Source organism: Simochromis diagramma, unplaced genomic scaffold (assembly GCF_900408965.1).
Source record: "Simochromis diagramma unplaced genomic scaffold, fSimDia1.1 OVJJ01000361.1, whole genome shotgun sequence".
In the NCBI taxonomy this organism is placed as follows: domain Eukaryota; kingdom Metazoa; phylum Chordata; class Actinopteri; order Cichliformes; family Cichlidae; genus Simochromis; species Simochromis diagramma.
The window spans coordinates 18957664-18972380 of record NW_024386860.1 but is presented as its reverse complement, the minus strand read 5'-3'; the positions used below and the strand labels follow the sequence as shown (position 1 = coordinate 18972380).

General features: G+C 48.0%; 1 protein-coding gene across 1 annotated transcript; it reads right to left on the bottom strand.

Annotated features, from left to right (window-relative positions):
* Positions 1–13133, bottom strand: plekho1b (pleckstrin homology domain containing, family O member 1b). Its single transcript, XM_040030970.1, has 6 exons — positions 12832–13133; positions 11979–12125; positions 5414–5554; positions 3879–3983; positions 2741–2839; positions 1–2224 (listed from the first exon to the last, which is right to left on the bottom strand). The coding sequence occupies exons 1-6, from the start codon at positions 12856–12858 to the stop codon at positions 1571–1573; spliced, it is 1173 nt and encodes a 390-aa protein (XP_039886904.1). The 5' UTR covers positions 12859–13133; the 3' UTR covers positions 1–1570.
* Between the last annotated feature and the right edge of the window lie 1584 nt (positions 13134–14717).

Here is a 14717-nt window from a genome sequence, read left to right as displayed (position 1 = left end):
TTGAGTTTGCAGGTTTTATTTTAGCACATGAACTGATCAGGACTCACAGCATCACCACCTGCTTCACATCCCTTCAGGACTACATTTCCCATCATCCCCTCTGGGTTTAAGGCTACAGCAGCTGGCGAGGAGAAGTGCGAGTATAAAATGATCAAAAAAACACAGGAAGATCAGAGGAAACAGGAACAAATACAGCACGTGCAAGGACAAATACAGATCAATAAAATCAATCACAATCAGCCGGTTCTCACACCCACCTCTGACGGATGTGCTGAATGTGAGACACAAAAATGAAGCTACCTGTTTGTTATTTATTGCTCCCACTGAACCTCGATCATCTTCCAGCTCAATACAATCTGATAAAAAAATAAACTTATGCTCCGAGGAAACTCGCTATTTGTTATTGTGGAATCAAAAAACTCCAAATAAAAACAGTTTCTGGTAAACCGTCTGAGCACGCTCATAGGTGTGCACCGCGAAGAAGCTCTCCGTGAGTGTGACGGGTTGTTTCCATGGACACGCATGATTGGAGGTCATGCTATGGCTGTTAAAGATACCCTGGAGTGTTGAACCTGCTTCATAGTGCAGACCTCAGGAGCTCTGATTGGACAGTTGGTCCAGTTCCTGATGAACTTTTACACCTGAGTTTCCAGCTAAGACTGAAGGCGGCCACATTCAGAGAAGAAGAAGAGTCCGAGGAGGACGACTCGGGAAGCAAAAGCCGGTCGCAGCGTAGATCGGTTCATCCTCGCCGGCTTCTGTGACGGCGGCTGAGACGATGACCGGTCGGATTGTTCTTGTGTGAACTTTTCTAACAACGTGTGAAAGTAAGCTGTTTGTTCTGATGAACCAAACATCTGATGTACCGACTTTAAATTCCTTAATAACAACTGCACAAACTGCTTTTTCCTCTGCAGTCAGCAAAGAACAAAACCAGTCGCATTAATTGGTTCTGATGGAAGTCCAGAGCTCCAGAAAAAGCTGGTACGTGAAGCTGAGCGTCTTCTGTGGGGGAAACCAATCATCAGCAGGAAGACCAGTTCGTACCGTCACTTTCAGAGTCGTCCTCCAACTCTGACCTCCACAGTAAACACCCTGCATTCGTACCGTCGACTGATTCCTCTTCAGTTTTTAAGCCTCAAACTGAAGGTTTGTCCCAGGAAGCAGAGCATAAAGGATCCACAGGTAAGGCCGTGGACCAGAATGAGATCGGGGTCCACAGTTTCCACGTCTCCAAACTCTTGTCTTGGCACATTTCCGGTCTCTCTGACACTGACGTCAGGTAAGTTTCCTTTAAAGGAACCTAAACTGAAAAACTACTCGGGTTAATCAAAGGCAGCGACGAGCCGACCAACCAGAATCAGGAACCTTCTGAGGAACACTTCCTGTTAGGTTTGGAGGTTTGAGGGGACCTGTAGGTTAGTCTCTGAGGGATCTATGCCTCAGGTCTCAAGTCCTGGAAGCAGCTAAAACCTGAATTTAAAGAGTTTCAAAGTGATTCGTCCATCTTCATCTGAAGTCCATCGGACACAGCCGTTCACCTGGGCCGGGCTGAGTCGTACCGGCCGGCTCACATCAGGCTCTTGCGGTTTAGTCTGGAACTTTTAGAAGAGGTGATAGGGGAGGTGGAGTCCAGTTGTTGGTACAACGCCCTGAGCTCCTTCACCTCCTCCAGCACCTCCTGCGCCTGACTCCAGGCCGCCTTCGCCTCCTTCAGGAGTCTTTCTGCCTCGGTCGACTCCTTCCCCCACCTCACCATTCCCCGCTCACCCTCGGTGTCACCCCGCACTTCCTTCAGCAGCCTTTCTGTCTTCTCCAACTTCTGGCTGATGAGCTCCTGCAGCTGACTGACGGGGGCCATCGCGGCGGTCGGTGCGGAGGCAGACGAACGACCCGCTGCCGCCGTTTTACTCTTATCGGCTCTAGTCTCAGAGTGGCTCAGGATCTCATCCATGGAGGCGCAGCGGTTTTTCTCTGCCGTCGTGAGGCGTTTTTCTGGCTGGGGGGTCTGCTCTGAGACCACCGTCACCTCACGGGGAAGGCTGTGAGATTTCCCGGCAGCCTCGACAGTCCGAGCTGAGAGCGCGCCATCTGTTTTGGACCTGGCACAGTCCGGACTGAGGTGGGATGCAGAATTTTCCAAGCCGGCTCCTTGAGCGTTTGCAGCATCCTCTTCCTGGATCAGGTCCAGAGTCAGCATCCCATCCGAGGAGGAGGTGGAGGCCTGACAGACAGAGAGAGGAGGAAAATCAACAAAGACACAAAGAGTCTGACGGAAAAAAGCTTTTTCAGGCGGCTCTGACCACCAGAACGAAGAGTCCCACAGTCAGTCTGCACATTCCTGACAGGTCAGAACAAACGTTTTGGTGCAAAGCAGAGGAAAAACGATTCGTGCCAAAGAAAACCCCAAAATAAAAACTGTTCAATGCTTCTATAAAACAAAGAACAACTGTGAGCGGCATCGATAAACTGTTCGAAATATCCAGAAAACAATCTGCTGAAAAAACACGAAAAACTGTGGAAAAACTTACCAACTATTCAAAACGGCTCAAAGCTGCCCCAAAATCTGAATAACACTGAAAATCCCACCAACACCTCCCAAAATAAGGCAAACAGCACACTGTAAAAAGTGTCCCAACAGGACGCGCCCGCTGCTAACCTGTAACCTGCCTCATCATTCGCATCAGAAGTTCGAGGTTTGATGAAGAATAAAGTCCCAGAGGAAGAGGAGGATACTGACCACAGCCAGCAGGTGGCCTCTGGTTGGCAGTCGGCGGTTGTGAGGGATCTTCACTCGATCTCGAGTCAGATGAGACAGCTGCGAGTCTTCGACCATCACCTAAAAACAAACGAAGAAGGCACGTGGCCACCAATCACTGTGGGAGCTCCTCCAGGACAAACCTGACACAATCACATAAAGACACCTTAAGCAGTTAAACGACCTGCAGTCATCATCATCATCATCATCATCATGGTGCTCTCACAGACAGACCGATGGACGGAGCCGCGAACGCTTCCATGTAGGTAACTTAGCATTAGCCAGCACGAGCTCAGGATTGGACGTCCTGCTGACGCTGGCCGTACTTCCTGTTGACTGTTTATGAGGCGTGTTTCTACCTGGTGATTGGATGGATTCCTCACTTTTTTTTTACCACTTTGACACCCAGTCTAAGGCGTGGCCACCGCACATCATGATCTCAAGAGTTTGGATGTAACACAGCACATCATCAATAGGACATGCATGTGCCACTAGCCTGGAACACGCTGTGAAAGACTATTGATCGGGGTATCGACGTGAGTATCGAGCGGTGGAAAAGGCAGACAGCTGCTCTGGCACATGCGCTGCTACAGAATAAACACATCAAAACAGAAAAGTCGCAGGAAACGCCAACATCGAGAGTCAGACCTGCATTAAAATCAGACGCCGCTCAGGCGTGTAACAGGAAGTGAGTGAGTCACATGAAACACGCATGTTCAGGTTCAGTAACTTCTGCTTTCATCGTGTCTACTTCCTTTATAAAAGAATCAAACCACAGAAACACATTCAGAAGCTGCCTGAGAGTCTGATTTTAGCGTCACCGACGTGTTCGACATACGATGGCCACGGACAGTTCTGCACGTCAGACACACTCGGAAACGAAAACCTCGATTCAGTTTCATTTACAGCTCAAGGGTGAAAGGTCGTCGACTGTCCCAGACGTGCTCACCTGATCCGAACAGCTTCCATCTTTAAACCTGGAAAAACTACACAATCTGTCCAGGTGACAAACTGCTAACGACCAAGTCTGCGGCTTTCAGGCTGCTGACGAACAAAGGCGGGCCCAATCTTACTGACTAAACACAGCGGGGCTCCCTGTTTACATAATCAAAGATCACACCTCGTCCAGAACGCTGTTCTTGGCTCTGGTGATGGCGGCATTCAGGACGCTGATCCAGGATTCTTTCTCCTCTGGGCTGACAGCGAGGAAGACGAGGTTGGGAACCTGCAACAGAGCAGAGACACACCAGAGTTAGTCCACGCTCACGCCATCGGACACGCCGGTTTGTATTTTTAATGTTTCAATATTTGGTTCAGTTTTTCAGGCATTTAGAGCTTTTAATGGAGACGCCACAGACGCAGAAATGATTTTACCTCGAGCTGAAAGTATCTGTGTTTATTATTCAGAGCAGGTCTCACACAGACGTCTGTGCGTTATAACAGAAGCTGCTTTACTGTGAACACCGATCGGATAGAACTGCTGACATCACACATATTTGTCCTGTATATGACATCACCAGGAAACCTGCAGCACAGATTCTGGCATTTCATGGCATATTTCAACTTTGGAGGGGTTTCAGGGTTCAAGACCAGGTCCCGTTCAGGTAACACACGTCAGTGATGGTCCTCACAAGTACCCAAAGACAAGTATGTGTGTGTAATAGAATCTGCCACCCAGTCTGCAGGACACTTGATCCGCCCCTCCCCCTTTCCCCAAGAGCATTCTGGGTATCTGCGAACATCTGGTGTGTGTGTGTGCTGCTGTCGAGGAAAGCCTCTTGGAGCTGGAGCTCCACCTGTGCTCACTGACAGCCGCTGCTGAGTCGGGTCGCTCCACCTGCTTTCCTGCACAGTTCAGACGGAGGTTTTATTCAGATTCACTCTGAGCTTCTGCACATGTGCAGACCGTGCGACACACGAGCCGCCTGGGAACATGAATAATCAATGACCTTAGGTTACAGGAGGTTTGATGAATCAGAGCTCTGCCTCTGTGCTGAGCACCGCTGCTGCTGCTCTTTATGGGACAAGTGAGGCGTGGATGGTGTTAATCACAGCGAGTCCTCCCCTGCTGGCGCTCCTTCTGGACTCTGATGGGACCAGCACGTCCAACATGGACGCAGCTTTCATTAGTTTCACACTGGCCTGCTGCAACTTTTTATGGCGGTCACTCCAAACACCATGGGAAGTGTCTGTGGAAGTGGACATGACAGCCGACTCAAATACAGATGAATCTCAGGCCGCCGTCAGGCGGGATTCTCGTGACACCACCAACATGTGGGAGGAGCTTACTGACACTTATCACCAGGAAAAAGGAGCCTTGATGTTCTGAAAATATGTTTCTGTGACCTAATTCCAAGTTTTACAAAGACTCCTCCTCATCCCATTGGCTGTTTGTGAATAATGATAATCATCATCATCATCATAATACAGATGGAGGCCCCGGGGCAGAGCCAGGATGCTGGAGACGTGACATCTCTCAGCTGGCCTGGGAACGCCTCGGTTTCCCTCGGATGAGCTGGAGGAGGAAAAAGGGTGGATGATAATAACGAGGGATCAGGTGTGGTGGCTTTTGGTCGTTTGGGACAGCAGGCTGAGAGCAGACAGGTGAGGTCCACCTGACAGTGAGCTAGCAACAGCACGGTGTGTCAGGTGTACCGTGTTTCCTGGCGAGCTGCAGCGCTGCAGTCTGAACTTGCTGTGGTTCTTCTTGCTGCGGCTCTTGTTCTTCCTGAGTTCCTCGCAGCGCTCGTAGTCCGACAGGTCCAACACCTCGTCAGCTCGACCCAGCTCCTTCACCTACAGACACACAGGTATTACAGGTAAGTAACATAGGCAGGTAATACAGACAGACATCTGGAATCCTCTTTCACGGTTGCTGATTGGTTGAGGCTGTTGCCTAAGGAACAGCTAAGGCACAGGTCGTTACAGCAGGTAACAAAGGTCATTGGACAGGTGAGTCGGGTGTCCTGACCTCACCTGCTAACGGTGTTAGTCTGTGCATGAGTACGAACCTTCATCCTCCTGATCAATCAGCATCACCTCATTATTCTTTTATTTATTATGTGTACAAACTCCTGACAAAGGTCACTACTGTCATTATTACTACTGAACTCTCAACGGACGCGCTTTGACCTTTAACCTTTTAATGAAACTGCAGGATTCCTGATGTTGTCTGTGTCACCTGAGGTGACCTTATCCGTCATTATAATTACTTCTGCGATTGGTGGACGTCATCGCTCACATGACCTCGGCCCGAGTGTCACTTTTTACTGATGTACTGATGTTAAACACGGTCTCGTGGTTTGTCTGACCTCAGACACTCCAGACGGACGTCCTGCGTCTCTCTGGCCTTGGCGGCTTCTCTCTTACATCATCACCACTCTGTCACCTTCGCCAGGTGAAGGTGTTTCCTTACACAGAGAAAGGGGGTGTGGCTGTATGCACATTTCACGCACACAGTAGATGAGGGCCAATGTGTCTCTGTCACATGACCAAAACAACATGTCTTTATTCTCCAGTAAGAGGCTGTTCGGCCACACCCACATCCAGGTGGATCCCCTTAACGGTACTCAGTGAAAGCCTCACACTCACTGAGCCTGATGGGATTTGTAGTCTGACATCAGCTGAACATCTGGAGCTCATCTTTCAGTCTGAGGGACAGATGTTGATGCTAACGCCACTGTGAGGTGCTCTGAAGCATGAAAGCTGATTGGTTGTTGCCTCGTGTTTTGCAGCAGGTGTTTGGATGTGAGCAGCACTGACCCTCCGCTATCAGCTGATCTGCTCTGTGCTTACATCCACTCTGGGTTTAGGTTTACACACACGTGCACGTGCACACACACACACACACACACACCAGCTCTCAGCGTGTTAGCATGTGCTAAGTGAAGGTTTCTCTTGTCACATCAGCTCATCAATCTCCATGGAAACAGCATCCATTATTAACCAGCATTAAAGTGAGACTTCCTGGGAGGCAGGACTCCCCCCCCCCCCACACACACACACTTATTTATAACTCACATCAAACTTCCTCTTCCTCTTTGCAATGTTATTGCGGGGGCGGGGGGGACTGCAGAGTGGGGGGGGGGGGGGGGGTGTAGAAACCAACAGAAATCCTCCTAAGCAGCCCCTCCTCCACCTAGCAGACCTCTTCTCATGGTGATGCGGGTGGAGGGTGTCTGATAGATCGGGGGTAGGGGGTGGTGCACTGAGGGATTATGGGAGATGTAGTAGAGTGAGGAGAAGACAGGAAGCAGGGTGAGAGAGCACCAGAGGGTCTCGGGTGGAAATCGAACCTGGGACGCTGCATTTGACCGTGCAGCACGAGGCCACCAGCTCAGGCGCCATGGTTCTGAGCTCACTTGGCTTTGAAACCAAACAAGTCAGTCATACAGAATTGACTTATTATTCACCGTGTAGCCCCGCCCCTGGCGGTGCTCTGAGGTCACGGGGTCATCGGGATTGCGCTCGTGAATCAGGTCTGATGTTTCGGTGACTGAAACTAAAACCAGGCTGTCCTACACCTGCAGGAGGGTCCGGTCCGAGTGAACCTCCAGAACCGAACCAGGACCGCCAGCTGCAGTCCAACATGGAGGACGAGGAGGAGGAGTCTCTCTGACCACAAGACCAGAAACTTGACTCAGGACGGCTGATCAGCTGTTTACCTGATCACACACATGCAGACAGATGTGTGTAACACAGATGCTGCCTGAGGATTACAGCAGCTTAACACACACACACACACACACACACACACACACACACACACACACACACACACACACACACAGATGGAAATTAAAGTGTGATTCTGTTAACAGACAATAGAAAGTAGAGATGGCACGATACCACTTTTTTATCCGATACCGATATCATAAATTTGGATATCTGCCGATACCGACATGAATCCGATATAGTGTGTTTTAATCAATAAAACGTTTTTTTTAATATCTTGCTGCATTTTGTATAAGTTCATACTAAGTTTAAATAAACAACTACACTAAAGCTATTCTGTTATACCTGTGTGTAAAAAATACACTGCAGCCAAAATATTTCATAGTTCAGCAAAACTGATCAATCTAATAAACTTAAACCTGCTCCATCCTCCCTATTCTGGTATTTTAAAGAGTACTTAGCAGAAATATTAAGCAACCTAACTAATAGGGCTGCAAACTCCCAGCAAAAAAAAAAAAAAATAGGGAACCCCCCCCACCCTCCACCTCATGATGCTTAATCGATGTAATCAACCTTAATTTGATGCAGTGTGAAAAAAAATACACAGAAATCAGTTATTTTTTAAGAATAATTAAATAGATTCAACATCTTTCTTCAACAGAACTGCAGACTGCACAGATGGTTCCCAAAGGAAAAAGTACTATAGTTTACTAGGGTATATTAGACTTAACAGTTACTATATACAGTAATGGACTTCTATACATTTTACATCAGATTAAAACTTTGGGTGCAAGATTCAGATAATTATTTATTAAAAGCTCGACATTTAAAATAAAAATAAGAAAGAAAAGTATGTCTTTGTGCCCCCTTTTCCCTGTTCATGCCCTATCGGCCCCCCTGGCTAAACTTTGCTGAATCCGCCCCTGCACAGTTACCAGCGTCAGCTGCATAGAAAGGATCCTGGTGTAGAAAGTAATATTAAATACATTCTAACAACAGCTTATCAAGCTTAAACGTGCTGCTGTTGTTCAGCCACTGGTTTCCTCTTTCTGGCGCGAAGTGGGCCAAAAACAAAGAAGAGAGAAAAGCCGATCAGCTGATCATTAATCAGTTTCATGATTGAAGTAGCAGCAAGAAGAGGCAGTCGCTCCATAAATCGGTTGTTAAGCTTACAGTGGGAATGCTTTACAAACACTCAGAGATGAACTTACACACTTGCTTTACTTCTCTCTGGGATCACTTCCTCGGAGATGAAATGCTGGTTTGGTAGCGACGCTACAAACACACACAGCCGCTCGATCATGTGACCACACTGCTCCCACGTGCTACGTTTATGAGCCGAGTTACGCCGTGTCGCAAGTTTTGTGAGGTACTTTCATAATATTTAATGGATCGGATTACATTTTTTTATTTGTCTCCGATATCCGATCCAGTAATTTACATCAGTATCGGACCGATACCGATACGTAATATCGGATCGGTCCATCTCTAATAGAAAGCCTACTTCATCCTGATTGGCTGCTGCACCTGCCAGTTATATTTCAGTCAGTTTTCACAGGAACGTTGAGGCTGCAGGTGATTCCTGTGCTGCTGACGGTTTTATGCTGTAACAGCAGACAGGAAGTGATTGATTATGATGGATGTGACACTTGTTATGTAACTCCTCCTCCTCTGGCACCGAACTCTGAATATTGATGATTGATTACACAACTCTGTTTATTTGTGCTGAGGGTCAAAAATACCAATAAACTAACAACAAATAACCAATTAAAAAACAAATAAACCCATAAAAGAACGGGAAAGACGCTTTCACTAAAACTTTATTGTCCCAAACTACAATGCCAACTCTGAGACGAAACCGACGAGCAGAGCGATGTGCCCACACGTGGTTCAGTCCCCACAGAGACAGGACTACAAACCTCTGTGTGTGTGGTTTCAGAGTGTATTTCAGTGTGTGTGGTTTCCCTGGTGTCACACTGGGTTTCTATTCCTGGTAGGACAGGAAGTCGAGCTGCTGACATGTTGAAGCTTCACACATGCCTAACTTAGAGCCACAGAAGCAGAAGAGAGTCTGTCGACCAACAGCAGAGACGCCGCGCACACAGACACATCCTAATTTGGTGGTGAGACAGTTTTCAGGAAGCTTCGATGTGTAACTTCACACTGACGCTGCCAAACGACGGGTGAAAAGAGGAACTGAAGAAAGGAAGCCGAGGAACCTGAACGCACCACGGAGACTGATGTGAACGCACAAACACAAACCAGAGGCCGCCTCGTTTCACAATGTCCCTGACACACACACACACACATTAGCAAACGGAGCAAAAACATATTTCCAGCCCCATCTCGCACAGAGAAGTGGAACACTGAGCAACACGAAACAGATTTTACAACCAGCTAAAATCTTTGAATCTGAAAAAGGGTCAGGAAGTGTAATTCTGTGAACACGCTGCAAAACAGCGCCGCTTCATGTGTTGGAACAAAGCTATTAACTCAGTGGCCACCTAACGAGCTAACCACAGTGATCATTACTGCACCGCTGCACACAGGTACCACACCCAGAACCCGAGAGAACGTGTTAGAAAACCTTTTCACACAGAGGTTGTGTTAGGAGGGAAACTAGGCTCTGTGTGTGATAAGTGTTCTATGACGACGTTCCGTGTGTGATACCAGTTCTATGAAGACGTTCCCTGTCTGATAAGGGTTCTATGACGACGTTCCCTGTGTGATACCGGTTCTATGAAGACGTTCCCTGTCTGATAAGGGTTCTATGAAAACATTCCCTGTGTGATAAGGGTTCTATGACAACGTTCGCTGTGTGATAACGGTTCTATGACAACGTTCCCTGTGTGATAAGGGTTCTATGACAACGTTCCCTGTGTGATAAGGGTTCTATGACAATGTTCCCTGTGTGATAAGGGTTCTATGACCACGTTCCCTGAGTGATAATGGTTCTATGATGACGTTCCCTGGGTGATAAGGGTTCTATGACGACGTTCCCGAGTGATTAAGGGGTTCTATGATGACGTTCCCTGGGTGATAAGGGTTCTATGACGACGATCGCTGTGTGATAAGGGTTCTGTGACAACATTCCCTGTGTGATAAGGGTTCTATGACGACGTTTCCTGTGTGATAAGTGTTCTATGACGACGTTTCCTGTGTGATAAGGCTTCTATGACGACGTTCCCTGTTAGATAAGGGTTCTATGACGACGATCGCTGTGTGATAAGGGTTCTGTGACAACGTTCCCTGTGTGATAAGGGTTCTATGATGACGTTCCATGAGTGATAACGGTTCTATGATGACGTTCCCTGAGTGATAAGGGTTCTATGACGACGTTCCCTGAGTGATAAGGGTTCTATGACGACGTTCCCTGTGTGATAAGGCTTCTATGACGACGTTCCCTGTGTGATAAGGGTTCTATGACAACGTTCCCTGTGTGATAAGGGTTCTATGACGACGTTCTCTGTGTGATAAGGGTTCTATGACGACGTTCCCTGTGTGATAAGGGTTCTATGACGACGTTCTCTGTGTGATAAGGCTTCTATGACGACGTTCCCTGTGTGATAAGGCTTCTATGACGACGTTCTCTGTGTGATAAGGGTTCTATGACGACGTTCCCTGAGTGATAAGGGTTCTATGACGACGTTCCCTGTGTGATAAGGCTTCTATGACGACGTTCCCTGTGTGATAAGGGTTCTATGACGACGTTCCCTGTGTGATAAGGGTTCTATGACGACGTTCTCTGTGTGATAAGTGTTCTATGACGACGTTCCCTGAGTGATAAGGGTTCTATGACGATGTTCCCTGAGTGATAAGGTTTCTATGACGACGTTCCCTGTGTGATAAGTGTTCTATGACGACGTTCCCTGAGTGATAAGGGTTCTATGACGATGTTCCCTGAGTGATAAGGTTTCTATGACGATGTTCCCTGAGTGATAAGGGTTCTATGACGATGTTTCCTGTGTGATAAGTGTTCTATGACGACGTTCTCTGTGTGATAAGGCTTCTATGACGACGTTCCCTGAGTGATAAGGGTTCTGTAAGGACACTTTTCCTGTGCTGCAGCAGTGAAACCGGAGCACTCTGTGTATCTGTAGCTCGGACTGAAACTCGACTCCTGCAGAACGTCGGCTGATGAAACCCGAGGAGAATCTTTCTGTTTGCAAACTGAACTGCAGAATTTGGAGGAAGGCTAAAAATACTACACACAATACTCTCAATGCATGTACATAGAGGTACTTTGGAGTACTCTGAGGTACTTCAGTGTTTACCAGGTTCAACATGTCAGATGTTCTCTGCAAGAGTTCTCCTGTAAGGTTCTGTAACAGTTTCATGAAAAAGCTGCGCAGTCCCTTTAAATCTGTTCCTCGTTAACCTTCTTAATGACATCACAGGTGTCACCTGGCTGCTGGTTACAGGTGATCACGCTGTGAGGATCAGAGACCTTCTACCTCTGATCATGTCCACTGATCGATTGATTGATTGACTGATTGAGTGAGTGTCAGGGGTTGGTCACCTGTAGGCCCCGCCCTCTCTGACTCACCTCCTTCTCACAGATGAACAGCTGGTCTCCTCTCAGAAAGACAAAGCGGTTCTTCCAGATCTCTCTGAAGATCCCTTTGCCGCAGAACTTCCTGATCCAGCCCACTTTATCAGGCGGCGCGTTCTGCAGCGCCGACTCGGACACGCCCTGAGACAAGAAACAGGAAGCCGACAGAGCAGGTGAGGAGCAGGGAAACCTGTCAGCACGGCTCCAGAAGCTCAGCCTAAATCAACCTCATCTCCTCAGTTTGTATTTTTAGTCTTTGTTTATAATACTCTACTTGTGTTTCTATTCATGCTTCTATTACTGTTTCTACTCTGTTTTCTGTTGTGTACAGACTGGGAGACGCTGATTTCTATTACTTTTTGTCCTTTATGTCGTCTGTTTCTGTTTCTTCATCCTCACCTGTGTGAACAGACAGGTGTGTGTAGCACCGACAGAGCCCGCCTCTAACTGCTTTCATTCTGAGTTCAGCCGGTTTGGGGTCAGATGCTTGTTATGCAAGTCCATTAAAGGCTGTAACTGAAACTGGAGCTGCTGAGCAGATTAACCATCACACCACATTCAGGTCACTTTAAAGCCTCCAGGACCGGCCTGGACCTCACAGACCCTCACAGACCCTCACAGACCGGGTCACTGTTAAAAACATCACTTCTCCGTCTGTTTGTTGGCCTTTTGGCACTTTTTAAGCATCAGCAGAGTGAGGCCTTTATTATGAAAACCGGACGTGGGTTCTTGGGAAGCCTGCGGCTCTCAGCCTTCAGAATAAAACTAATCCTCGGGCTTTTGTTCTTCGAGTTCTGCTTTAACGGAGAGAGCCCCGGGGGTCGCCCTCTGTCCCGGTATCACTCACCCGTTTCCCGGAGCTGCTCCTCTTCATGCTGCCGGTGTCCGGCGGCTGATCGCGACACTTCTCCCACTTTCACGGGAACTCCGTTATCCGCTCGATGGAGACTCGGAGAGCCGTTAAAGCAGTCAAACTCCTGCAGGGGAGACCGGAGCCTCCGCCTCAGCTCCGCCGCTCCACGGCTCTGTTGCTCGGTCTCACTGCGCTGAGCGACTCGCTGCTGTGGCTGCCGCCGGGCTCCGCCGCACTCTGACCGGCCAGCAGCCGCTCCGTGCTTGGGTGTCCGGTTACTCCTCCTCCCTGTCCCCCCCGCCTCCCCCGGTCTGCCCGCTAGCTCAGCGGCTCATCGGCAGCCCGGAAGCGCCCCCCTCCGGCGGACAGCGGGAGTGGCCGAGAATGAGAGCTACTGAAAGCGCTGACGTCACAGGGTGGGCAGTAACGCTCGAGCCTGCAGTTCCTCTGGTGTCCAGCAGAGGCTCCGCTGCCTCCGACTGGGAGGACAGTCTCCTCCTTTTGGGCTGAACAGACCCGAGACCTGAAGCTGAGCCTGGTTCCAGCTTCAGCTTCAGGAAACACTCTGTAATCCCACAGACATCTGTGCTAATCCACAGCATGATGTAGATTATGGCGTGTTCACAGAGATAATCCACGAGGGTGAAATGTGTCACACAGACGCCGCCTGCGCCTGGCGAAGGAAACTGACCTCAGCCTGTGGACACAAGCGGGGGAGAGAGGAGGAGGGAGGTGATCTCTAAAGTACTGACAAATATCTGAAAGCCTCAAACTCCAAAAAATGGTGAGCACCATCAGCTCACAGCGAGCATGTCATCGGTCAAGAAACCAAACGACTCAAATGTAGAGAAACAAACTTTAATCAGAATGATGATAAAACGCTTTCTCCGACCCTGCTCACCGAACCAACACGACCGACCGTCTTTACTGTGCTCCATTACAGGATCTTTAATTAGTGCCCTCCTGTGGCCGTCGCATGAACTGCAGCTCCTGCTTGCACTGTTAGCATTGACCAAAACTGTGATGAAACGCGCATCAGACTGCCCCAACATCCTCATCAACTCTGAAATCATGCCATGAACTGCACACTGCAGTTTTGGTTTGCAGATGGTGTCCGTAAACTGCAGACGCCATCTGCAGACGCCGCGTCCTCACGAGTCTGCAGCTGCTCTGCAGTCCTCGTCTCTGATCTGCATCTGGTTGATCTGACAGATATGTTTCCAGGTTCGGCTCTGATCTGGAGTCAGTTTCAGTCCCAGTGTAGATCACAAACTGGGTCACAGCGAGAGGTGGCGGCTCATCTGCAGATTATCCCCGACCCCATCATTAAAGGGACAATCCGCCCAAAACAACAACAGCAGCAGATTAGAGCCACAGGTTCAACCTGATCAGCTCGGACTCACCAGCAGCCGACACCCACGGCCAACAGAACTGCTCACCTATAAATAATAATAAACAGTAACAATGAAAAAATAACTTCAATAAATAAATAAATGATTAAAAAGGAAACTCTGAAAACTCAGAAATTATTAAATTAAATAGAAAAAATATTAAAATAAGGAACTGACAAAAATCAATTCAAATCATAAAAATCATAACGAATAAAAACACCAATTGTTAAAGTAATAATTATGAAGCCACAACTGGAAAAGATATCAAAACATATAATAATAATAATATAAATATTAATCTAAAAATGCTTTCATGACATAATAAATCAAAAAATAAAAACGTATCAAAGTTTTGTGACAAGTGACCTGCAAGTTTTACGAAAGTAAAACCTGATTTTATAAACGATTTATTTTTAGTGTTTCATGAGACGCCCAATCAGATCGAAGCTGAGACTCACTGCCTTTGGTCTGTGACGCCCTCTGGTGGTT

Excerpts from the sequence above, each read along its gene's own strand:
- plekho1b (XM_040030970.1), bottom strand. The coding sequence starts at position 12,858 with ATGAAGAGGAGCAGCTCCGGGAAACGG. Across the intron at positions 5,555-11,978 it reads TGTTCATCTGTGAGAAGGAG|GTGAAGGAGCTGGGTCGAGC; the intron begins GTGAGTCAGAGA and ends GTGTGTCTGTAG. Across the intron at positions 2,225-2,740 it reads GAGGCCACCTGCTGGCTGTG|GCCTCCACCTCCTCCTCGGA; the intron begins GTCAGTATCCTC and ends TCTGTCTGTCAG.